Genomic DNA, 26,594 nt, shown 5'->3' on the forward strand with positions numbered 1-26,594 from the left:
AGGCAGGCAAATGATCCAGCTATGCCCAAATAAGGCAAATGTCTCATCATCCCATGCCTTAATAAGACACATGTCTGTCTCATCATGCCATGCTAAAGGCAGATGCCTAGCTATCGGCAATCAGATTTCTTTTTTTTTTTTTTTTAGATTTATTTATTTGAAAGACAGAGTTGCAGAGAGATGTAGAGCCAGAGAGAGAGAGGTCTTCCATCCATTGATTCACTCCCTAAATGGCCACAATGGCTAAAGTTGAGCTGATCTGAAGCCAGGAGCCAGAAGTCTCCTCTAGGTCTCTCACATAGGTGCAGGGGCCCAAGGACTTGGGCCATCTTCTACTGCTTTCCCAGGCCATAGCAGAGTGCTGGATCAGAAGTGGAGCAGACGGGACTCCAACTGGTGTCCATATGGGATGCCAGCACTGCAGGCAGAGACTTTACCCACTCCGCCACAGCGCCGGCCCCCAGATTTCTTTGCTTCTATGTTCAGCCTATAAAACCCTGCTGCTCATATGGTAGGCAGAGCTCTCTTAAACTCTTCTGGTTCCGAGTGTTGCCTGATTCATTAGTTATTCTCTACTGAAATAAATGCTGTTAAAGTTAGTCTGAAGTTTTTTTTTAATGGACTAAAAATCTGTCTATATTAAACAGTTATGTGTAATACTAAAATTCTACTAACAACTCTGAAAATAAAAGCTTTCTGAATACCTGTTCTCAGACCTTAAGGAAATAGTTTCTAAAATAAGCTCCCCTTCCCAATCACCATCTGAGAACTTGTTAGAAATGCAAATTCTCAGGTCACACTCCAAAGTGACTAACTTGGAAAGGAAGGAAGGAGAGGAATTTGTGTTTGAACAAGCCCTCCTACAGATTCTGACACAAGTTAAAGTGTGAAAGCCCTCATCTTCAGGAGGTTCATAGGTGACACTGATTCTGTAGATCACCACTTCTTGACCTTACCTTCACAGTAGTGTCACCAAGGGGCTTTAAAAATGCCTAAGTCTGTCACAGGTGTTTGGCCTAATGGTTAAGAAACAGGTTAGGGCACCTGCATCCCCTATCAAATTCCTGGGTTCAACCTCTGGCTCCAGCTCCAGACTTCAGCTTCCCGCTAATGCAAACCCTGGAAGGCTGGAGTAATGACTTATGTGATTGGGTTCTTGCATCCCATGTGGAAGACCTGGATTGAGTTCCCAGTTCTGGCTCTGGTCCAGCCCCAGCTGTCAGGGGCAATTGCAGAGTGCACCAGCAGATGGGAGCTCTCTTTCTCTCTGTCTCTCTTTTTCTCTCTCTCTCTCTGCCTCTCAAATTAAAAAAAAAAAAAAAAAGTATAGGTCTCATTTCAACATATAATTTAATGGTTACAGGAGGTTATGAAGTGTGAGCACTGGGATTTTTAAGCTCCCAAATGATTTGAAACTTCAATCAAGGTTGAAAACTACTGATTTAGAGGATTTCATTTTTAAAAGCTAGCGCTGTGGCATAGTGGGTAAAGCCACCACCTGCAGTGCCGGCATCCCATATGGGCGCCCATTTAAGAAGACCCAGCTGCTCCACTTCCAATTCAGCTCTCTGCTATGGCCTGGGAAAGCAGTAGAAGATGGCCCAAGTGCTTGGGCCCCTGCACCTGCATGGGAGACCCAGAGAAGGCTCCTGGCTCCTGGCTCCTGGCTCCTGACTCCAGATTGGCGTAGCTCCAGCTGTTGCGGCCAGTTGGGGAGTGCACCAGCAGATGGAAGACCTCTCTCTGCCTCTCCTTCTCTCTCTGTGTAACTGTAACTGTTTCAAGTAAAATAAATAAATCTTAAAAAAAAAAAAAAAAGCTAGAGTTAATGAGTCATCTTAGATTAAATGACATAAACAAGACAAAATTAAACTTTAAATCCAAGATGCATACAAAACACCACTATAAAAAAGGTAACAATAAAAAATAGTCTGCTTCTATTCTTTAATTTTACTCTTTCAAAGGCTACACAATTTACATAATTGTTTTAATGAAAATTTTATATATACTACTATATATTCCTAGTTGAATATATATATAGTAGCTATATAATATATAAAAATGTACATACTATATATCTATATATCTTATCTAAGTATAGCTAAATATATACTATATATTCCTAGTTGATATGGGAAGGCTAAAAATAACAAGGCATAACTGTTCTTGCCCTTAAAAACCATCTAACATACTGGGGGAGATTAAGGCATGTTACAAAGTAAGTAGAAATAAAATGCAAGTACCAGATTTATGGCCAGTGTTGTAGCATACCTGGTAAAGTTGCTGCCTGCAACACCAGCATATCACATGGCCGCTGGTTTGTGTCTGGTTGCTCCACTTCTGAGCCAGTTCCTGCTGATGGCCTGAAAAAAGCAGCCAAAGATGGCCCGCATGTTTGGGTCCCTCCCACCCATGTGGAAGACCTGGAAGAAGCTCCTGACTCTTGGCTTTGGTCTGGCCCTGCCTTGGTCATTGTGGCCATCTTGGGGAGTGAACCAGTGGATGTAAGAGCTCTCTGTGTATCTCTCTCTCTCTCTCTCTCTCTCAGAGCTCTCTGTGTATCTCTCTCTGTCTCTCTCTCCCCCTCCCTCCCTATTTCAATTAAATAAATCTTTAAAAAAAAAACAAATTTAAAGTACACATGCACTGACTCAATGGAGAAAAAAATTATATCAATTTTTTTAATTTTTATTTTGTGACAGGCAGAGTGGACAGTGAGAGAGAGAGAGGCAGAGAGAAAGGTCTTCCTTTTTCTGTTGGTTCACCCCCCAACGGCCGCTGCAGCCGGCGCACCACGATGATCCGAAGCCAGGAGCCAGATGCTTCTCCTGGTCTCCCTGCACATGCGGGTGCAGGGTCCAAGGACTTGGGCCATCCTCCACTGCACTCCCGGGCCACAGCAGAGAGCTGGACTGGAAGAGGAGCAACCGGGACAGAATCTGGCTCCCCAACCGGGACTAGAACCCGGGGTGCTGGCGCCACAGGCGGAGGATTAGCCTAGTGAGCCACAGCGCCAGCCTCAAATTTTAAGAATATTTATGACTGTACAAAAAGAGGACAGACTTCAGCCTTTAAGGATGCATGCAGGTGAGTAGACCCCATGGAAGGACAGATATACAGGCCTGTTATTCTCATTTGGGGTTCTTCATCTGAACAGATAACCGTAAATGATGTGCCTATTTTCTCAGTTCTCCCAAGAATGATACATAACTAGTACTACTCTAGAAGCACAAGGCAGAAATAGGAGGAAAGTTAATTTATTACTTGCAGTGGATGTCTTACAGCAATGGTTCTCAAACTTAACATAACTCACAACTACTTCTTTAGAGGGCTATTCATTTTGGGCACAGCCTAGAATTTGACTCTGAAGTGAGAAGCAAGAATGCATAAATCCAACAAGTTCCTAAGTGACAGTAACTTTGTTACTGCAGGGATTACATCTTCAAAACCCTTGCCTTAGGGAAGTAAGACTTAATTCTCTCGTGGAATTCTAGTCAAGAAAAGCTGATATAAGTATACTTTCAATCTGAAATCATTTATGCATTTTAATAAACACACAAAAAAAGAGAGACCAATTAGATGCAGCAGCATCACCCTTATTCAAGATGTTACCTTGGCCTGTTTCACTAGTTTTTTATTCAGCAACAAATGGAATATTCTTGGCTATTATTTATGTAGAAATGTATGCATATCTATAGAAACCTACATGTGTCATAAAAACCAAAAGTCATGGCCAAATGCATTCAAAAGAGGTGAGTTAAAACAATGATTCTTCAAGCTTCTATAAAAGGATGGAGGTTCTTCGAATGGATAGCACCAAAGGGCACTTCACTGATCCTTTCTTTTTTCTTTTTTTTTTTTTAAGATTTATTTGAAAGGCAGAGTTACAGAGAGAAAGGGAAAGACAAAGAAAGCTCTTCCATCCACTAGTTCACTCCCCAAATAGCAGCAATGACCAGGGCTGGACAACACCAAAGCCAAGAGGCAGGAACATCATCAGTGTCTCCCACATGGGTAATAGGGTCACAAGTACTTGGGTCATCTTGTACTGTTTTCCTAGGCACATTAGCAGGGAACTGAATAGAAAGCGGGGCAGCCAGGATTTGAACCAGTGGTCACATGGAATGCCAGCAAACCAGGCAGTGGCTTAACCCACTGTGCCACAATGCCGGCCCCCCATCAATCCATTCATATCAAAGCTAGTCTGGAGTAATTCATTTTGGGTGACCTCTTGGTAAAGTAGACCAAATATCGAATGAAATGTTTTCAACAGTGACAAGTCAGCAATACATTTCTGACTCATTTCTGAGGATATTTTTCTTTTACATTTGCACTACATGACAACTTAGTTGGGTAAAAACCATTGGGCCTTAATACTCCATTTCACAGATTTTTCAAACCCACTGACATCTGGCACTTTGGGTAAAAGAGAAATCTGAAGTGAGATTTCTGTTCCTCTGCATATAACTTGGGTTCACTAATCACTCCTTCATTCTGACTTTTAAACACATAGCAGTTGGCTTTTTTTTTTTTTCTTGAAGGTTTTAATCCAGAAAAATTTACCTGAGGTTTTATTTAGGTATGAGTCTCTTTTCACTGTTATTATCTAAAATGCTGTTTCCTTTCCACATATCTCAAGTTTGGACTTTTTGTTTTTACTTAAAATAAAAGAAAGTCTTCATCATTTCTGTCCCAAGTGTTTGATTTACTTTTTATGAAGTAAATACCTCTGTTAGGTTCCCAGAATCTCTCTTCATAGGCACAACCACAAAACACTTGTTATTTTTTTAAAACATTCTGTGAGAGCTTCTCAAGTTTGTCCTCTACACGTACAAAGTCACTACATATAATATTAACTTTAACTCTTTCTAATCTACTGCATTTTCTAATCTAATGCATTCTAAATGGCATGTTAGCTATCATTCCTAACCATCCTTATGTTATCTGTTCCCCCTGGAACTGGTATCTCTTTTATCTGAGCTTGTTGACTCTTCACAGTTTTCTCTCCTGTTTTACTGGGGTCACACTGTTTTCTTTACAAGATAGTAGGTACACCTACTGTTCTTTTGGTTTTTTATTTTCACCATTTTTTTAAGATTTACTTATTTGAAAGGCAGCAGCCACAATAGCCAGGACTGGGCCAGACCAAAGCCAGACCCAGCATTCCACAGAGGTGACCCCCAGGGGGAGTACTTAGGCCTTTAGCAGCTGCCTTCTCAGGCACATTAGCAGAATGCATTGGAAGCCAGCACTCAAGTTAGCACTCTGTAATACAGGATGCTGGCATACAAGAAGTGGCTTTACTTGCTGAAGCTCAATGCTGGGCCCTGCCCTCTGTTTTTGATTTCTTTATCTCTTATTTCATTTCATATTCAGAGATAGCTCTTCCTTCAAATTTTATTCTCTTTTCGTGTTCTACAGTGTTGGTTCCACAGAAATTTCATTTTCCCCATGTTAACACTTGCTTGACAAAAAAAAGCACAACCTACACATACTTGGTATTTATTAACAAGCAGAGAGTAGTAGACTAGACTTGATTCTGTTTTCTACCCACACAGTTGCTAGTGGAATCCCCAAAATGATGTGCAAGATCTAAGCAATCCCCAATGTCCGAGACTTCACTTAAAGTGGTTCTACTTGAACAAGAGAGGGACTTCTTAACATCTAAACAACTAAATCTCTGAAACACTGAACAAGTATAACTTTTCAAAGTTCACCCACTGGCCTTTACCATCTACCTACCCAAGTCTTACCTGCATTTGGGACTCAGAACACACTACCCAGAAACATGGCACCTTAAAAGTCTCTCCTGCTTTCCCCCACTTTCTATGGGAAACTCGGGCATAAAGGAATTCCTTTACCTAACTCTTAGAAGTATATCATTAGGCTTTCATGTGACAGGTGTCCTGCTCTATTATCTGAAGAAAAAAAAATTATATACAGAGGCACCAAGAAGAATCTGAATAAACAAACAAGCCTGGTCACATTTTTCCCAGTTTATCATTGGATGATACTGTTTTTGTTCAATCATAGTTCTGGATGATTGTCAAAACTTAATCAAACCTAATTACAGAAATATAGCTCTTCTTGAGTCTGTAGGTCTTTATTTCGGAAGGCTCTTGTGTCATGTAAAACTGATTAAACATGCTTCAAGATCACTTGTTAATCTTTTATGAAAGGGATGTCAGCTATGATCTTTGGGATAACTAAGCAAAAGGTCATAGTTTTTCTCCCCTATACTATCTTTCGAAGCTTTCATTTAATAAATTTAAATTTCTGAAGTACAATGTTTGAATTATAGTGGCTTTTTCCCTCCATAACCTCCCGCCTACCCGCAACCATCCCATCTCCCACTCAGTCTCCCATCCCATTTACATCAAGATTTTCAATTATCTTTATACACAGAAGATCAATTTAGTATATACTAAAGATTTCAACAGTTTGCACCCACACAGAAACACAAAATGTAAAGTACTATTTGAGTACTAGTTAGTTAATTCACATAGTACAACACATTAAGGACAGAGATCCTACATGGGGAGTAAGTACACAGTGATTCCTGTTGTTGACTTAACAGTTGACACTCTTGTTTATGGCATCAGTAATCACCTGAGGCTCTTGTCATGAGCTGCCAAGGCTATGGAAGCCTTTTGAGTTCGCCAACTCCGACCTTATTTAGACAAGGCCATAGTCAAAGTGGAAGTTCTCTCCTCCCTTCAGAGAAAGTTACCTCCTTCTTTGATGGCCCGTTCTTTCCGCTGGGATCTCACTCGCAGAGATTTTTCACTTTAATTCACCATCTACTCCATGAAGCCCTTCTCCTGTCAGGAAGACCCCTCACTTCTTTAAAGGTTTGTCTTTGTTATAGTCAGGGCCATACAATTTGCCACTTGCTCTGTAATTATTTCAGGTCTTCTCCAACTCCATATCAAGGCACTTAATTTAGAAGTCTTTGATATAGCACAGAGGCAGAATAACTACTTCTCAACTGATAGAAATGAAGTTTAGCAAATACCATGAAGAATCCAGGCAATTCCTACTAAGGAGAAATTTTGTTAAATAGATACAATTTTGGCAACCACATCCCCACTACTGAGAGTCTGTGAAAAATCTCTACGTTCTAGTTCCTTTACTGAAACTATTGTTAGCAATCAATTTGGAAGAAGAAAAATATATACACACATATTTCTTAAAATCTGACAAACCAAAATCCACACAAGTTTGTTTCAATGAGTTCTATTGTATAACACTCATCACTTCACTTCTGTTTAGTAACTAATAGTTTATTTTTAATATAATTCACTCATACCAACAATGAGAGCAAAAAGCCTACTTACCCCACCCATTGTAATTCCATCAATAAGTGCAACATATGGTTTCTGGCAACGAGCTAAAAGAAATAGAGTTGAAATTAGTTGTAATGCTTTCATCAAAAATCATGATATATGAACCTTTCTCCCTAGAATATTTTTGCAAGAAGTATCAAAGACAACTAAATATGTGCCTTCTGAAATATATTATTTTTCAAATGTGAATCTTATCATTTAACAGCTCAATCTTCAACTTGAAACAAATGAAACTTTGTTACTCAGCCACTGAGAAATATAGTTATCATCTTCCTTGTAACTCCCCAATATTTGTGGACACAATTATATTTTAAACAAAATATTTGTTTTCTATATATGTAAAGAAGTACCTGGAGGAGCCAGTGCTATGGTACAGCTGAGTACACAATTGCTTGCAATGCCAGTATCCCATATCATAGGGCTGTTTCAATGATGCTGCATTGCCCGTACAGCTCTCTGCTAATATACCTGGGAAAGCAACAGAAGATGGCCCAAATGCTTGGGCCCCTGCCACCCATGTGGGAAACCAGAATGGAGTTGTGATCTCCTGGCTTCAGCCTAGCCCAACTCCAGCTGTTGTGGCCACCTGGGAAGTGAATCAGCTGGTAGAAGATATCTCTCTCTCCTTCTCTCTCTCTCTCTGCCTTTCAAATAAATAAATAAATCTTAAAAAAAAAAAAAAAGTATCAGTATATATACTGAGGATTAGAGCCTACAGAAACACACATGGACTGGGAGTTAGAAGGCCCAGAATTTGATCTTAGGTCAACAGGGCATTAAATGAAAGAGATATATGGGTTATATAAATGAGTACAAATGCTCCTTAACTTACAATGCAGTTTTGTTCCAATAAGCCCATTTTAAGTGAAAATATTACAAGTCGAAAATGTTTAATAGACCTTACCTACCATTATAGCTTAGCAACACAATACACTGTAAAGCATCAGTGCTGACCCTTAGGGAGTACGCAACTGACTGGGAGCTGAGGCTTGTCTCTGCTGGCCGGAATCACAAAAGTATCATGTTGACATGATTATCCCAAGAAAAAAAACAAAAGGTGAAATACAGTTTCTACTGAATGTTTACTGCTTTTGGACCATGATAGAGCTGAAAAAAATTTTTTTATTTGACAGATAGAGAGAGACAGAGAGAAAGGTCTTCCTTCCATTGGTTCACTCCCCAAATGGCCGCCACAGCCGGTGCTGCGCCGATCCGAAGCCAGGAGCCAGGTGCTTTTCCTGGTCTCCCACACGAGTGAAGGCGCCCAAGTACTTGGGTCATTCTCCACCGCCCTCCTGGGCCACAGCAGAGAGCTGGACTGGAAGTGGAGCAACTGGGATTAGAACCCAGTGCCCACATGGGATGCCAGCGCTGCAGGCAGAGGATTAACCAAGTGAGCCACGGCGCCAGCCCCAAGCTGAAAAATTGTAAGTTGAATTATCTTAAATCCTGAACTATCTGTATACAATAAGATGATATTTATGTAAATTTTAAACACAAACTAGTACTCTTTTAGTTCATACATATGTAGTAAAAATACAAAATAAGGTCCAGGAGGATACACTAGCAATTAATGACAATGGTCATCTTTTGAGGAAGAATAATGGTTACTTCTGGTGAAAGAAAAGAATGGCACTGAAGAAAGCAACAAAATGGATACAACCATAACTTTAAAACTTGTAATACTATATTTCTTTTAAATGAACTTTAAAACATCAAGAAAAACATAATATTGATACCTGTTAATTATGGACTGGTGAGTACACAAGTATTTATTATGTTATTCTTTATAGCTTTTGAAATACATGCTTGATAAAAGTAAATACGACTTCACTATCACTGAAGCTGTAACCTTAGCTACAAAGAAATTTTTTTCAGAGTTCTTTAAGAATTAGAAAATTATGCTTCATTCTATAAACAAAACTGGGTCCCACATTTTTTTTTTTTCAAGAAAGCCAAATGTATGATCAGTAATCTATATTTTCTCTCTCTTTCAATATTTATTTATTTGAAAGGTGGAGTTACAGGGTGGTGAGGAGGGGAGAGGGCAGGGAGATATCTTCCATCCAATGACTGATTCAACAAATGGCAGCAACTGCCAGGACTAGGTCAGGCCAAAGCCAGGAGCCTGGAATGCCATCCAGTTCTCCCATGTGGGTACAGGGGCACAAGGACTTGGGGCGTCTTCCCTACTTTCCCAAGCACACTAGCAGGGAGCTGGATTGGGAAGTAGAGCAGCTGAAACTCAAACCAGCACCTATTATGGGATGCCAATATTACAACAAGCAGCTTAACCCACTGCACCATAAGACTGGCCCCCAAAATCCATATTTTCTTTTTTTTTTTTTTTTTTTTTTTTTTTTTTTGACAGGCAGAGTGGATAGTGAGAGAGAGAGACAGAAAGAAAGGTCTTCCTTTTTGCCGTTGGTTCACCCTCCAATGGCCGCTGCGGCCAGCGCATCTCGCTGATCCAAAGCCAGGAGCCAGGTGCTTCTCCTGGTCTCCCATGGGGTGCAGGGCCCAAGCACTTGGGCCATCCTCCACTGCCTTCCCGGGCCATAGCAGAAAGCTGGCCTGGAAGAGGGGCAACTGGGATAGAATCTGGCGCCCTGACCGGGACTAGAACCCGGTGTGCCGGCGCCGCAAGGCGGAGGATTAGCCTGTTAAGCCACGGCGCCGGCCAAAAATCCATATTTTCATACTGATTTTATGACAAACAGTAGTTAAGTGCAGCCTACTAATATTAAGATGTAACTGTCATGGACTACACAGAATAATTTAATCAACTTTATTTATGCCCAGGACACTATACAAGTACATAAAGATTTAAATAAGAGTGTCTATTGATTATAATTTAACAAATTATATTATCCATTTCATTTCTTGATTCCATTTTCAAAGCCCCAAGCAGAATATACATACCAACAGCATTATTCAGCAAATATTCCTCTCTGAAGAAATCTTGACTCATCTTCTGTTTTGCCTTTGCAGCTTCTGAGATCACTAAGGAAGGAAGGAACACACTCATAAAAGGTGTTTTACAGAGGGCAGACAGGTGACCTACTGTCTAGGACACTCCTTAGGACACCCACATCTTATACTGATTCAAGTCTTGGCTCTGTTTCCAATTCCAGCTTCCTGCTAATGTACACCTTGGCAGGCAGCAGATAACAGCTGGAGAACAAATTCTGATGTCTGCTGTAGAACTGCCTAATGCTTGTTGTATAGGGAAAAACATCCACACATCTGTTGTCAGGAATCTGTGCTGTGACACTAGGAGAAACTGTGTTTGAATTGGGGTTGGTTTCTCCGTCTATACTCATGGACTTACTATATTCTTATAACACTTCTTAGAAAATGATATGGTTAAATTACAAATTATATATTGCAACAAACTGCATTTTCTTTTGACTTTTTTCCTCTGGCATCTGAACAAACATTTTCAAGATATACCCTTCCTTTGGTAATATAACATAAAGTACTTTATACATGTATTATGTGTATGTGTGTGTATATGTGTGTGTATATATATATATACACATATATATATATAGTATATTTTACCTGGTTAAATATTTCTGCCACATTTATTTCACCAGAAAACATTTATTGAGCACCTACTATACACTAACCACTATTTCTGGAGCTGCAGATAACAGAATAGCAATGTAAGATTATTGCCCTAGAGTTCACAATAATAAGAAAAACAGGCTATTAAAATACTTTGTGCTGTATGCAGCACATATGAATATAAAGGATGGGGTGCTTTGGGAAAGAAGGCTCCCCAAAAGAGGTAAGCCTAACCCAGCCTGAAAAAATAAACAGGAATTTTACAGGAAATGACAGGAAGAGGCTCAGGTAGAGGCATCAATACCTACAGAGGCATGAGAGAAAGAAACGAAAAGATGCAACAAAATGGAGGAATCTGGAAAACATTATGCTGAGTGAAATAAGCCAGTCCCAAAGGGACAAATATCATATGTTCTCCCTGATCGGTGAAAACTAACCGAGCACCAAAAAGGAAACCTGTTGAAGTGAAATGGACACTATGAGAAACGGTGACTTGATCAGCCCTTGCCCTGACTGTTGATGAGCAACTTAATACTTTATCCCTCTTAGTATTTTTGTTTGTTTGTTTTACTTAATACTATCGGTTGAATTCTGTAATTAATACACAGTTATTCTTAAGTGTTGAAACTTAACTGAAAAGTGATCCCTGTTAAATATAAGAGTGGGAATAAGAGAGAGAAGGGATGTACAATATGGGACATGCTCAAGCTGACTTGACCAGAACGGTAGAGTTAGAAACATACCAGGGGATTCCAATTCAAACCCATCAAGGTGGCATGTACCAATGCCATCTCACTAGTCCAAGTGATCAATTTCAGTTCACAATTGATCATAATGATAGGATTAAGAGTCAAAGGGATCACACAAACAAGACTAGTGTCTGCTAATACTAACTGATAGAATAAAAAAGGGAGAGAATGATCCAACGTGGGAAGTGGGATACACAGCAGACTCATAGAATGGCAGATGTCCTAAACAGCACTCTGGCCTCAGAATCAGCCCTTATGGCATTTGGATCAGGCTGAAAAGCCCATGAGAGTATTTCAGGCATGGAAAGCCAAGACACTCTGGCAAAAAAAAAAAAAATAAATGACCTAAATGAAGGATCTCCACGCGTGAGATCCCAGTGGAAGGAACGGGTCATCAAAGAAGGAGGTACCTTTCTCTGAAGGGAGGAGAGAACTTCCACTTTGACTATGACCTTGTCTAAATATGATAAGAGTTGGTGGACTCAAAAGGCTTCCATAGCCTTGGCAACTCATGACGACAGCCTAGGGTGATTATTGATGCCATAAACAAGAGTGTCAATTTGTTAAGTCAACAACAGGAGTCACTGTGCACTTACTCCTCATGTAGGATCTCTGTCCTTAATGTGCTGTACATTGTGATTTAATGCTATAATTAGTACTCAAACAGTATTTTTCACTTTGTGTTTCTATGTGGGTACAAACTGTTAAAATCTTAACTCAATATATACTAAACTGATCTTCTGTATATAAAGAGAATTGAAAATGAATCTTGATGTGAATGGAAGGGGAGAGGGAGCGGGAAAGGGGAAGGTTGTGGGTGGGAGGGAAGTTATGGGGGGGATGCCATTGTAATCCATATGCTGTACTTTGGAAATGTATGTTCATTAAATAAATGTTAAAAAAAAAAAAGAAAGAAAGAAAGAGAGAGAGAGAGAGAAAGGAAGAAAGGAAGGAAGAGAGAGAGGAAGAGAGAGAGAAAGAGAGAGAATGAGAAAGAGAGAAAAGAAGAAAAAAGGAGAAGAGAAGAGGAAAAAAAGGAAAAGAAAAGAAAAAAGGTCAGAAATGAAGTAGTATTTATGTATGTATTTACTTGATGGGAAGGAGGGTCAGAAGAAGTAAAAAAGGGAAAACAGGGACAGGGAAGGAGAGAGTGAGAGAGGAAAAAAAAAAAAAAACAAGAATGTTCACACTCTCCAGTTCACTCCTCAACTACTGCTAAGGGAAAGGGCTGGGCTGGGGCCAGGCTACAGCTGAAGCTAAGAACTCAGGGGTCTCCCACATGGGTGGCAGGAACCCAATTACTTGAGACAGCACCTGCTGCCTCCCGGTGTCTGCACTGGTGAGAAGCCACTAAACCCTGGCATTCCAGTATGAGATGCAAACTCCTTAACTGCAAGGCTAAAAAAATACCCTATGAATCAAGTAGTTTCAAGACTAAAAGGTAATGGTAAAGTTGAGGCTATAGAGGTATTTATTATTTATATAAGTTGAACAAATTTCATGTATTTCACAAATACAGATTTAGAGCATAATGATACTTCCCAACTCAGACTCCCTCCTGCCCATGCTCCCAGCACCCCAATTCCTTATTTTCCTTTTAAATTTTACAGTGACATATTTTTAGTTTACTTCATAATCATAAAGCTTAACTATCTGCTAAACAAAGAATTCAACAAGTAGTATAATAGCAAAACCATTCTTCCTCAAGAGTATAGGCAAGGAATGTAAACAAAAATAAAATTGCAAATGTCAAATTTGCTCACATACTTTTTCAATTTTTTTCCCAGAAACCTTTTTTTTTAAGGAATACAAACTTCATGCATTTCATAAAATGCAATTTTAGGAATACTGATTCTTCCTACCCTACCCACCTGCCCACCTCTACTCCCACCCCACTTCCTCCTCCTACTTCTATTCCCATTCTTATTTTTTCTAAGATCTCTTTTCAGTTAACTTTATAACACATATAATCAACTCTATACTAAGTGAAGAGTTCAAAAAATAGTATAAAAAAACTGTTCCTCAAAGTCATTGCATTTCAAAGTGTCAGTTTCACTTCTATAGATTACCTTTTAGGTGCTCTATTAGTTATCACAGATTAGGGAGAATATATGGTATTTGTCCTTTTGGCTTATTTCACTAAGTATGATGTTTTCCAGTTTTATCCATTTTGCTGCAAATGACCAGATTTCATTTTTTTTACCACTGTGTAGAATTCCATGGTCCATATATCCCATAATTTCTTTATACAGTTTTCAGTTGATGGGCATTTGAGTTGATTCCATATTTTAGCTATTGTCAATTGAGCTACAATAAACAGATAAACTCTTTTTTTAAAAAAAGAAGCAATGCTTTTTTTTTTTTTTTTGACAGGCAGAGTGGATAGAGAGAGAGAGAGACAGAGAGAAAGGTCTTCCTTTTTGCCGTTGGTTCACCCTCCAATGGCCGCTGCAGCCGGCGCATCGCGCTGATCCGAAGCCAGGAGCCCGGTGCTTCTCCAGGTCTCCCAACAGATAACTCTTTCATATGTTGATTTCCTTTCCCTTGGGTAAATTCCCAGCTTTATCACCAATGGCTTGGGATGCGGCAGTCTGGTCTCACCGCATTCCCAAACTGGTGCTGAGGCCCTGAACTGTGCATGTCCACACTCCTCCATGTAGGTCCACAGTACCCCTCTAATTTGCGTGGCGTTTCCTCTGCCATTTTCTCTGTAACTCTTCCCTGAAACTGCATTCTCTCCACGTTTTTTTTTTTTTTTTTAACTCTCTTTCCCTAGACTGGAGTAGTGAGCTCCCTCACTATTCCACCTTTTTGAAAACCTCTCATAGTTTTGGTTTTTTTTGTTTGTTTTTGTACTCTGTATATTACTTACCAAAAATCAGGGAAAATATACAGTATCTGTCTTTTTGGAACTGGCTTATTTCACTGTAGTTTCCAGTTGCATCCGTTGTTTTTTTTGTTGTTGTTGTTTTTTTTTTGTTGTTTTTTGTTTTTTTTTTTTGCAAAAGACAGGATTTCATTCTTTTTTAAGGCTGAGTAGTATTCCATAGAGTATATAAACTAAATTTTCTTTACCCAGTCATCCATTGATGGAAATCTGGGTTGATTCCATATCTTTATTTACTGTGAAATGAGCTGCAAGAAACATGGGAGTACAGATAACACTTTCATATGCTGATTTCATTTCATTGGGTAAATTTCCAGAAGTGGAATGGTTGGATTACATGATAGATCTATTTTCATATTTCTGAGGAATCTCAATTATGTATTCAGTAATCTTTGTACTAGTTTAAATTCCCACCAACAGTGTGTAAGGGTAATTTTTTCCCCACAATCATGCCAGCATTTTTGGTTTTTGATTTTTAGATGATAGCCATTCTTACTGGGGTGAGGTGAAACCTTGATGTGGTTTTTATTTGCATTTCCCTGATGGTTAGTGATCCTGAGCATTTTTTTCATGGGTCTGTTGGCCATTTGAATTTCATCCTTGAAAAATACCTGTTCATGTCCTTAGTCCAATTCTTAACCTGATTGATTGTTTTGTTGTTGTTGAGTTTCTTGAAAACTTCATAGATTCTGAATATACATCCTTTATCCATTGTGTAGTTTAGAAATATTTTCTCCCATTCCATCAGATACTTCTTCACTTTATTGAGTGCTTCCCTTGTAGTGCAGAAGCTTCTTAGCTTGATGTAATCCCATTAGACTAATTTGGCTTTGATTGTCTATTGATTCTAGGGTCTTTTCCAAAAAGTCTTCAACTATGCCAATGTCTTGCAGAGTTTCCCCCATGTTTTCCTCTAGTAATTTGATAGTATCAGGTCATAAATTTAGATCCAATCCATTGTGAGCTGATTTTTGTATAAGGTGTAAGGTAAGGGTGTTGTTTCATACTTCTGCATGCACAGATCGAATTTTCCCAGCACCATTTGCTGAAGAGACTTTGCTTTCTCCAGTAGCTCATTTGTCAAAGATTAATTAGCTATAGATACACAGATTAAGTTCTGGGGTTTCTATTCTGTTCCACTGGTCTATCCATCTGTTTTTGCACCAGTACCCAGCTGTTTTTATTATAACTGCCCTGTAGCATGTCTTTAAATCTGCTATTGTGCAGCCTCCATCTTTATTTTTGTTATTTAAGATTAGTTACTCAGGGTCTCTTGTGTTTCCTACTGAATTTTAGTGTCATTTCAATCTAGATCTGAGAAGAACATCTTTGGTGTTTTGATGGGACTGCACTGAATCTGAAATTGCTTTTGACAGCATGGACATTTTGACGATATTAATTCTTCTAATCTATGAACATTTAAGATTTTTCCATTTTTTTATGTCTTCTATTGCTTTCTTCAATGTGTTATAATTTTTATTGTAGATATCTTTCACATTCTTGGCTAAACCTATTCCAAGGTATTTAGATATTTTTGTGGCTACTGTGAATGGTGGCAAGGCCAAGGCAACTTCAGCTGGCTGACAAGATCACGGCAGAAGGTCTGTCTCAGCAAGGCGTGAGAATGACAGCTGCAGTCTTCTTGGTGGTTTTAGGTTTGTTGGGGATTACACTCTGCATAAGAAAGCCAGAACTTCCCGGTGGTCCTGCTAATGATTGCTGTATTTCTAATTTTAGGGAAGAGGGCTTAGTCTGATAATCCTCAAAATGTCCATTGCTTTGTATAATTTTTATCAAGCCAAATGTTAAAGGAGAAGGAGTTGATGCTTTACACAAGGTTGAGCTGTTCATGGAAAAAAATTAAAAGGCAACAGGCTCCCTGGTGTATACTTTCTACTAAAAGATAAAGTTATTAAAGCTTAATTCAATAGGTACACCAAATGCAACAATGGTTAGGATGTCAAAACTGTGGAATAGATCTAAGTGAACCTTTAGATAAGTACAATAAAGAAATTAAAGTTACAGAAAGAACTGCAAAAGAGGGGATACATTTTAAAAAGTGCCTGCGTTGAACATTGGGGCTTCTAATAAAGATTAGATTAGGAAGGTAATATTCTAGCTTCTGTAACCAATTTCTGCATAGTTCAGCAGCACTCCAGGCCTTGGCTTGTGTGGGCAGCCCGTTATCTCACGCCTGTCTGTGACAGTAATCCATGCTCTGAACATAACTTTGAAAATCATTATCTCCTGGCTCCTGGCTTTGGATCAGCTCACCTCTGGCCATTGGGGCCATTTGGGAAGTGTACCAGTGAATGGAAAACTTCTCTCTGTCTGCCTCTGCCTCTCTGTAACTCTGCCTTTCAAATAGAACAAATAAATCTTTTTTTTAAAAAAAAAAAAATGAATGTGTATTCTGCAGTTGTGGAATGAAATGTTCTTTCTGTAGGTATCAATTAGCTCCATTTGGCCCACAGTGTAGATTAGCTCTGCTGTTTCTTTGTTGATTTTTTTGTCTAGTTGGTCTGATGAAAGTGGGGTATTAAAGTCCCCCATTACAATAGTATTGGAGTCTATGTGTCCCTTTAGATACACTAACATTTGTTTTAAAATAGCCAGTTATCCTGGCATTGGAATATACATTTACTACAGTCATATCTTCCTCTTCAACTGATCCCTTAATCATTACATAATTCCCTTCTTTGCCTCTTTTAACAGCATTTGTGTTAAAGTCTATTTTGTCTGGTATTAGGATGGCTACTAATAGTGCCAGTGTTGTCGTATAGCAGGTTAAGCCTCAGCCTGCAAACCTGGCATCCTATACGGATGACAGTTCAAAGCTTGGCTGCTCCATTTCCAATGCAGCTCCCTGCTAATGTGCCTGGGAAGGCAATGGAAGATGGCCCAAGTGCTTGGGCCCCTGAACCCACATGACAGACCTGGAACAAGCTTCAGGGCTCCCAGCTTCAGTACTGGCCATTATGGCCATTTGGCAAGTGAATTAGTGGATGGGATATCTCTGTCTCTCCATTTCTCTCTATAACTCTACTTTTCAAATAAATAAAAATGAAATCTCAAAAAAAAATTAAAATTAAAGGATCGCTACTCCTGATGTTTTTTGCTTCCTATTAGCACAGAATATCTTTTTCTATCCTTTCTCATTCAGGCTGTGTGTATCTTTATTGATGAGTTGTTTCTTGCAGTCAGCAAATAGATGGATCTTATTTTTTATTCCATTCAGCCAGTCTGTACCTTTTAACTGGAGAATTTAGGTAATATACATTCAGTAATTACTGATAAGTAACAACTTGGTCTTGCCATTTTTCCATGAATATTCCTATAATTTGCCTTGGATTTCCTTTGTACTTTTTTTTTAAGATTTATTTTATTTATTTGAACGACAGAGTTACACAGAGAGAGGTAGAGACAGAGAGAGATCTTCCATCTGCTGGTTCACTCCCCAGATGGCTGCAATGGCTGGAGCTGCACCAATCTGTAGCCAGGATCCAGGAGCTTCTTCTGGGTCTCCCACATGGGTGCAGGGGCCCAAGGACTTGGGCCATCCTCCACTGCTATCCCAGGCCATAGCAGAGAGAGGGATCGGAAGAGGAGCAGCCAAGACTAGAACCGGTGCCCATATTGGATGCTGGCACTTCAGGCCAGGGCTTTAACCCGCTATGCCACAGCACTAGCCCCTTCCTTTGTACTTTTACTAGGAGATGTTTTGCTTTCACATTCTTTCATAATATGTTTATGTACATAGCACATCCTTAAGTATCATTTATAAGGCTAGACAAATGGTGACAAATTCTTTTAATTTCTGTTAGTTTTGGAAAGTATTTCATCTTTATTTATAAATGAGAGCTTTGCTCAGTATAGTACACTGGATTGATAATGTTTTTCTTTTAGGACTTGGACCATATTTCTCCATTCTCTCCTAACCTGTAGGGTTTCTGATGAGAAATCAGCTGTCAGTCTAATTGGAGATCCTCTGAAGCAATATGGCATTTGTTTTGTGCACATTTTGGAATCTTCAGGTTTTACTGTTCAAAGTTTGACTACAATGTATCATGGTGAAGATCTTTTCCGGTCATGTCTATTAGGAGTTCTATGCACTTCCTGTATTTGGATGCCCCTTTCTCCAAATTAGGGAAGTTTTCTGTTATTATTTCACCGAATAGGCTTCCTAATCCATTCTCTTTCCACAACTTTAAAAATTCCTAAGACATGTAAGTTAGGTCATTTGATAATATCTCATAAATCTTAAACACTATTCTCAGTTTTTCTAATTATTTGTCTATTTCCAAAGACTTGTCTTCTAGCTGTGATATTCCTTCTTCTGCCTCACCAAGTCTCTTTTTAAGGTTTTCCACTGTGCCTTTTATTTGAAGTATTGAATTCTTGATTTCCAATATTTCAGTTTCATTTGCCTTCTATATATATATATATATCTCCTGGCAACAGTTTTCATCTATGTTGTGTATGGATTTCTTTAACTTGTGAATTTGCTTCTCATTGTTTTTGAGTAGTCTTATGATCATTCTTTTGAATTCCTTTTCAGGCATTTCATTAATCTTTTCATCTTAACAATCTAATATTGAAATGTTGTTGTGTTAGTTGGGGGGGAGTCATTTTGTCTGCCTTGTTCATGTTTCTCATCATTTTTTTTTCTTAAAGATTTTACTTATTTATATGAAAGAGTTAGAGAGAGAGAGAGAGAGAGAGAGCCAGTGAGCTTCCATTTCCTGGTTCACTCTCCTGATAATCTGAATAACCAGGGCTGTGCCAGGCTAAAGCCAAGAGCCAGGAGCTTCATCCAGTCTCCCACGTGGGTGGCAGGCCCAACCACCTGGGCCATTTTCTGCTGCTTTTCCCAGGCCATCAGCAGGGAGCTAACGGAGCAGCAGGAACGTGAACTGGCACCAACACTGGATACCAGTGTGGCAGTCAGCAGTTACCTACTATGCTACAATGTTGTCCCCACCTTCTTATATCTTAACAATATCATTGGTAATGTAACTTATCAAAGACAATGCTACAGCTTACCACTGCATAGCTTAATAACAAGTGCTCAGTAAATATCTGCCCAATAATGAACACTACCAAATGGTTTCATTTCTTTTGCAATTATCCAAAGTTCAGATTTTCTACTGTACTCCAACTCTTATCAACCTCAAGACTGCTATCAAAATTTTCTCTTCCATATGCTGCAAGCTCATGTCTTTCCTGTCTTTAAGTCCTGTAAGAATAAAAATTAAATGCATTCTATACACACACACACACACACATTTCCTTTTATGGCAAAGTATTACATAAAATTGTTCACTATAAATTTTAAGAATAGCTCTAGAACAGATTTATAGTTGTTCTTCTATACCCATGGGGGACTGTGTCTAGAACCCTAACTCCACTTCCACGCCCCGCCCCCTGCCAGAATATCAAAATCTGTGGATGCTCACATTTCCTATGTAAAATGTAGTAGTATTTCCATATAACTTATACACATCCTCTCTGATTTTAATTATACCTCTGGATTACTTATAATACTTAATATAATGTAAGTGCTAGGCAAATAATTGCGGTACTGTATTACCTAGGGAATAATGATCAGAAAAACAGTCTGTACATGTTCAGAACAATTTTTCCCCAAATATCTGTGATCCACAGTTTGAATTCAAGGATTAAATTCATCTTCCCAAAAATGATGCTGAAATTCATATGGAGGCACAGGAGACCTTGAATAGCTAAAGCGATCTTGTACAACAGAAACAAAGCCAGACAACCACAATACCAGATTTCAAGACATACTCCAGGGCAGTTACAATCAAACCAGCATGGCACTGGTACAGAAACAGATGGATAGACCAATGGAACAGAATAGAAACACCAGAAATCAATCCAAACATCTACAGCCAACTTATATTTGATCAAGGATCTAAAACCAATCCCTGGAGTAAGGACAGTCTATTCAACAAATGGTCCTGGGAAAATTGGATTTCCATGTGCCGAAGCGTGAAGCAAGACTCCTACCTTTCACCTTACACAAAAATCCACTCAACGTGGAAGAAAGATCTAAATCTACAACCCGACACCATCAAATTATTAGAGAACATCAGAGAAACCCTGCAAGATATAGGCACAGGCAAAGACTTCAGAATTAAAACTGGGATTACATCAAATTGAGAAGTTTCTGTACTACAAAAGAAACAGTCAGGAAAGTGAACAGGCAACCGACAGAATGGGAAAAAATATTTGCAAATTATGCAACTGATAAAAGATTAAATAATGAGAATATACAAAGAGATCAAGAAACTCAATAACAACAAAACAAACAACCCACTTAAGAGATGGGCCAAGGACCTCAATAGACATTTTTCAAAAGAGGAAATCCAAATGGCCAACGTGCACATGAAAAAATGTTCAGGATCACTAGCAATCAAGGAAATGCAAATCAAAACCACAATGAGGTTTCACCTCACGCAGGTTAGAATGGCTTACATACAGAAATCAACTAACAATAGACGCTGAGAAGAGAAGAATGTGGGGAAAAAAAGACACTAACCCACTGTTGGCGAGAATGCAAACTGGTAAAGCCACTATGGAAGACAGCTTAGAAATTCCTCAGAAACCTGAATACAGACCTACCACATGACCCAGCCATCCCACTCCTTGGAATTTACCCAAATGGAATTAAAGGGGGGAAAAAAAGCTGTTTGCACCTCAATGCTTATTGCAGCTCAATTCACAATAGCTAAGACGTGGAATCAACCTAAATGCCCATCAACAGAAGACTCGATAAAGAAATTATGGGATATGTACTCTATAGAATACTATACTGCAATAAAAAAAAGTGAAATTCAGTCATTTGCAACAAAATGGAGGAATCTGGAAAACATCATGCTGAGTGAAATAAGCCAGTCCCAAAGGACAAATATCATATATTCTCCCTGATCTGTGACAACTAACTGAGCACCTAAAAGGAAACCTGCAGAAATGAAATTGAAACTATGAGAAACAATGAATTGATCAGCCCTTGTCCTGACTGTCGAGGAACAGCTAACTATTTTATTATTTTTAGTATTTTCTTGTTCTACTTAATACCATTGGTTGAACTCTTTAATTAACACACAATGATTCTTAGGTGTTTAAATTTAACTGAAAAGTAATCCCTGTTAAAAATAGGAGTCGGAATAAGAGAGGGAGGAGATGTACATTTGGCAAATGCTCACTCAGACTTACCCCTAATGCTGGAGCTAGAAATGTGCCATGGGATTCCAACCCATGAAGGTGGCATGTATCAATGCCATCCTACTAGTTAACGTGATCAGTTTAAGTTCATAGTTGATCATAATGATAGGATTAAGAATCAAAGGGATCACATAAACAAGACCAGTGTCTGCTAATAATAACTGATAGAATTTAAAAGGAAATGATCCTACTTGGGAAGCAGGATACACAGCAGACTCATAGAATGGCAGATGTCCTAAATGGCACTCTGGCCTCAGAATCAACCCTTAAGGCATATGAATCTAGCTAAAAAGCCCATGAGAGTATTTCAGGCATGGAAAGCCAAGACACTATGGGGAAAAAAAAAAAAAAAACTAAATGAAAGATCTCTTGTGAGATCCCAGCGAAAAAAGCGGGCCTTCAAAGAAGGAGGTATCTTTCTCTGAAGGCAAGAGAGAACTTCCACTCTGATTATGGCCTTGTCTAAATAACGTCAGAGTTTGTGAACTCAAGAGGCTTCCAGAGCCTTGGCAGCTCATGACAAGAGCCTCAGATGATTACTGGCGTCATAAATAAGAGTGTCAATTGTTAAATCAATAACGGGAGTCATTGTGCACTTACTCCCCATGTAGGATCTCTGTCCTTAATGTGTTATACTATGTGAATTAATGGTAATACTAGTCTTCAAACAGTATTTTATACTTTGTGTGTGTGGGTGCAAACTGTTGAAATCTTTACTTAGTATAGAGTTGATCTTCTATTAATAAAGATAATTAAAAATGAATCTTAATGAAGAATGTGATGGGAGAGGGAGTAGGAGATGGGATGGTTTGCAGGCGGGAGGGTGGTTATGGGGGAAAAAATGCTATAATCCAAAAGTTGTGCTTTATAAATTTATATTTATTAAATAAAAGTTTAAAAATATATATCTTCCTTCAAATTATCTCAAATGTTAATTTCTTTTCCTGGTTTCTAAAATAAAGTTCTGATATTTCCTTTTGTCATTCTGAGGGCTTCACTGATACATACCTCAAAGTAAAAGACATTTATCATATCTTTTATCAGCTCTTCTCAGAGCTTACCCAATTCTACGGGGAAAGGAGAGTAAGCTGTAGTACCTTTGCAATAAAGCCCTTTTGCCCCAAAACCTTCCTCAGATTTCCTTCTAATCTTATTCTAATCCAATTTGTGTTCTAATCAATTTGTCCTATACAAATTAAAATTGATTCATCATTTAAATTAATTTTAACTGTATTTATACAGGAATAGCTCACAGTCAGAAGCAGCTAAATTCTATACATTAGGCTTTGCCCCTTTGTAAACTGACAAGATTATAGGTCAACTACAGAGAAAATGCTACTTTCACAGTGAAAAACAGTCTTTAAAAAATTCATGTTGTTAGCAAAATAATAAATTCAAAAATAATTCAGTTAACAAACCAGTTTAAGTAATCAACATATCCATTAACCTGTAATTTTTAAAACAGTTAGTTTAAATTTCACTGGTATTTTAAATTATATCCTGAATCCAGCTTGTAAATTTGGTGAATAAAACAATCTAAAGATTAGTATCTTAATACAAAAAAAAAAAAAAACACAAAATACAAATATAAAGAGAAAAAAAAACCACTCATGGACCCACCAATTCCATAAGAAATAAAACTGAAAACGTAAAAAGTCTCTAGTATATGTAAAATATGGACAACCAGTGGTGATATAAACACATGATTTCAATCCTGAGGACACTTTCTCTGTTTTAGAGTTACATGTGTACAGGCAGACTGATCTGACCAATCAAAAAAATACAGAGAATTAATCTTTTCATTTATCTCATCATGTTTAAACAAAGATAAAAATATATTTAAAATAGGATAAAGTTGTAAATAAGTACTTAGAATGGATTAGGAATGATGAGCAAGTATGAAAAGTTTTGGAAATAAGTACAACCAGCTCACATTTTGAAAATAGCAAGTCCCTCAAGGTGGCCAGGCTGTTAGGGAGTGTGACTCACATCTGCCATTATGAAATATAAAGTAGACTCCCATACCAAATCTGCATATTTTGTTTACAATTATTCATGGAGAGAGACAAAGTAACTGAATTTCAGGAGGGCACCTATATAGTGAAGCAAGGGATTTTAATCTGTTATTCCCCTCATCTTCTAACATTAATTACAAAAAGTAAGTCTCCAAATTGTACTTTTATCTAAGTTAACTTTGATTTAACTTTATGATCAAAAAATTCTAAAAAGCAAAGCAAATAGCCACAACAATTTGCCAATTCTGTACCAGTCCCAGTGGGAGGAAAGAAGCACGTAACTGACAAGAAAGAAGTCTTTACCTTTGATATCACCCCCAGCACAGAAAGCCTTTTCTCCAGCTCCCTTTATTAGGATCAGGAAGGTTTCAGGATCTTGTTCCCACTTCTATCCAAATGTAAATGAAGATGGCATAAGCATATTAGAAATACAAATTTATTAAAGACATATCCACATATGAACACACAGGCATTCACATACATGTGTGTACATACAGATCCTGTTCTAAAACCCATCCAATAGAACGGATCCCATCTGTCCACTCATCACTGAAGGAATTTTATTTTCTGATATGAAGTAGAGGCTATATCAACAAGGTTACTGGACAAGTATCTTGTGACACAAGTTTCATGACAACATTTGAAATTTCCACTATTGGCAATCAAGAAAAATATGGGCTTAATGTTGTTACACAGACTGCTGAAAAATAAGCAATAACCTTTCTACTGTGGTGATTCAGGATGCTGTTCTAATGAAAAATTTATAAGAACGTCACAGTGAAACCATCTATGACTTTGATCAAATATGCAAGTGACTTGGGGTTGGTAAGGACAGCTTAAAAATAAGCAGCATGAAAGAATCAAGAGTCAAAGGAGGGGTGAGTGTTTGGTGCAGCAGTTAAGTTGTTGCTTGGGATTCTCACATCTCCTATCAGTGAGTGTTTGATTCTGAACCACTCTGCCTCCAATCCACCTTCTGCTAATGCGCACCCTTGGAGGCAGCAAATAATGGCTCGAGCACTTGAGGCCTTGCCACCCAATAGGAGACCTAGACAGAGTTCCCAGTTCCTGGCTCTGGCCTGATTCATGCCTACTATTGCATTTGGAGAGTGAACCAGCAGATGTTAAGATCTCTTGCCATCCCTATCTTTCAAACAAAATGAAAATAAATAAAATTTTTTAAAAAAATCAGTTGAAATTGAAAAGTTTTGAACAATGGTCAAAATGACAAAATACTTAACCAAAGAAAAACCAACAGGGCATAACTTCTATACTAGAGAATAAAAATATAAATGTGGGGCCAGCACTGTGGCTAAGCGGATTAAGCTGCCATCTGCAGTGCTAGCATCCCATATGGGCGCTGGTTCAAGTCCCAGCTGTTCCACTTCTGATCCAGCACCCTGCTAATGTGCCTGGGTAATCAGTAAAAAGTGGTCTAAGTACTTGGGCCCCTGTACCCACGTGGGAGACCATGAAGAAGCTCCTGGCTCCTGACTTCAGAACGGCCCTCTCTCATTCTGCCTTTAAAATAAATAAATAAATAAATATTTTTAAAAAGACATACCGGACTACATTAACAGAAATGTTATTTCAACATGGATTTTTCACTTTCTTCAATTCTAGCCCAACTCTAATCTGCAACACTTGGTTTATTTCTTTATATCACATTTTAGGACATTTTTTCAGGTGTCCCAAACAGAAACAGAAGAATGGAAGAGGGACTCACCAACATATTATAGAACTGATGGCTGGGGGACAATTAGTCTTTGTCCTTGGCAAACGGATTAGGTACTTACATATATTAATTCACTTAATCTTTACAACAGTCTCACAAAATATCACAATCCTCACTTCACAGCGGAGGAAAGTGAGGAATACAGACATTAACCTGCCGAACCTACACAATTAATAAGTAAAAATCCAAATTTCAATAGTTTGTCTTGAAGTCCTCTGTTTTTCTAATGTCCCATTAGTTCACTAAGAAAAGTTTATGACTTCGGCCGGCGCCCTGGCTTAACAAGCTAATCCTCCGCCTTGCGGCGCCGGCACACCGGGTTCTAGTCCCGGTTGGGGCCCTGCAGCCGCATGGGAGACCAGGAGAAGCACCTGGCTCCTGGCTTCGGATCAGCAAGATGCGCCGGCCGCAGCGGCCATTGGAGGGTGAACCAACGGCAAAAAGGAAGACCTTTCTTTCTGTCTCTCTTTCACTATCCACTCTGCCTGTAAAAAAAAAAAAAAAAAAGAAAGAAAAGTTTATGACTTAGCTTAAAAAAAAAAAAAACCAAGCGGGTCAAGCAATTTAAAAACAGCTGTCTGTAACCCAACAGGTTGTCATGTGGAAACAGGTTAGATTTGTAAGCTCATGCCCTTGGAGGCAGAGCCAGTACCATTGGTTAAAAGGTCAGAGAAACAGCAGCCAACACATTGTGGCACAGAAGGTTAACCTACCTTTTCATATCAGAATGATGGTTCCAGTCAGTTTTTTGCTAATGTGCCTGGGAAGGCAGCAGGTGATGGCCCAAGTATTTGGGCCCCTGTCACTCATGTAGATGGAGTTCCTGGCTCCTGGCTTCCCCTTGACCCAGACCTGGCTGTTGCTGCCACTTAGGGAATGAGCCAGTGGACAGAAGATATCTCTCCCACTGCCCTCTTCCTGCAGACCCATGTTTCAAATAAATAAAAAAATATTGCTTTTTAAAAATAAATAAAGATAATTAAAAATGAATCTTAATTAAGAATGGGATGGGAGAGAGAACAGGAGATGGGATGTTTGCAGGTGGGA

General features: G+C 38.7%; 1 protein-coding gene across 2 annotated transcripts in view; it reads right to left on the reverse strand.

Moving 5' to 3' along the window:
• Positions 1-26,594, reverse strand: part of HIBCH (3-hydroxyisobutyryl-CoA hydrolase) — a 116,080-nt gene that overhangs the window by 66,994 nt on the left and 22,492 nt on the right. For both annotated transcript variants that reach the window (XM_062189228.1, XM_062189236.1), the window contains 3 exons: positions 24,116-24,200; positions 10,269-10,349; positions 7,338-7,390 (listed from right to left, as the gene is read on the reverse strand). In XM_062189228.1, coding sequence (XP_062045212.1) covers positions 7,338-7,390; positions 10,269-10,349; positions 24,116-24,200 — 219 coding nt within the window. The remainder of the gene's footprint in view (positions 1-7,337; positions 7,391-10,268; positions 10,350-24,115; positions 24,201-26,594) is intronic.

This window comes from Lepus europaeus, chromosome 1, assembly GCF_033115175.1.
Source record: "Lepus europaeus isolate LE1 chromosome 1, mLepTim1.pri, whole genome shotgun sequence".
Taxonomy (NCBI): domain Eukaryota; kingdom Metazoa; phylum Chordata; class Mammalia; order Lagomorpha; family Leporidae; genus Lepus; species Lepus europaeus.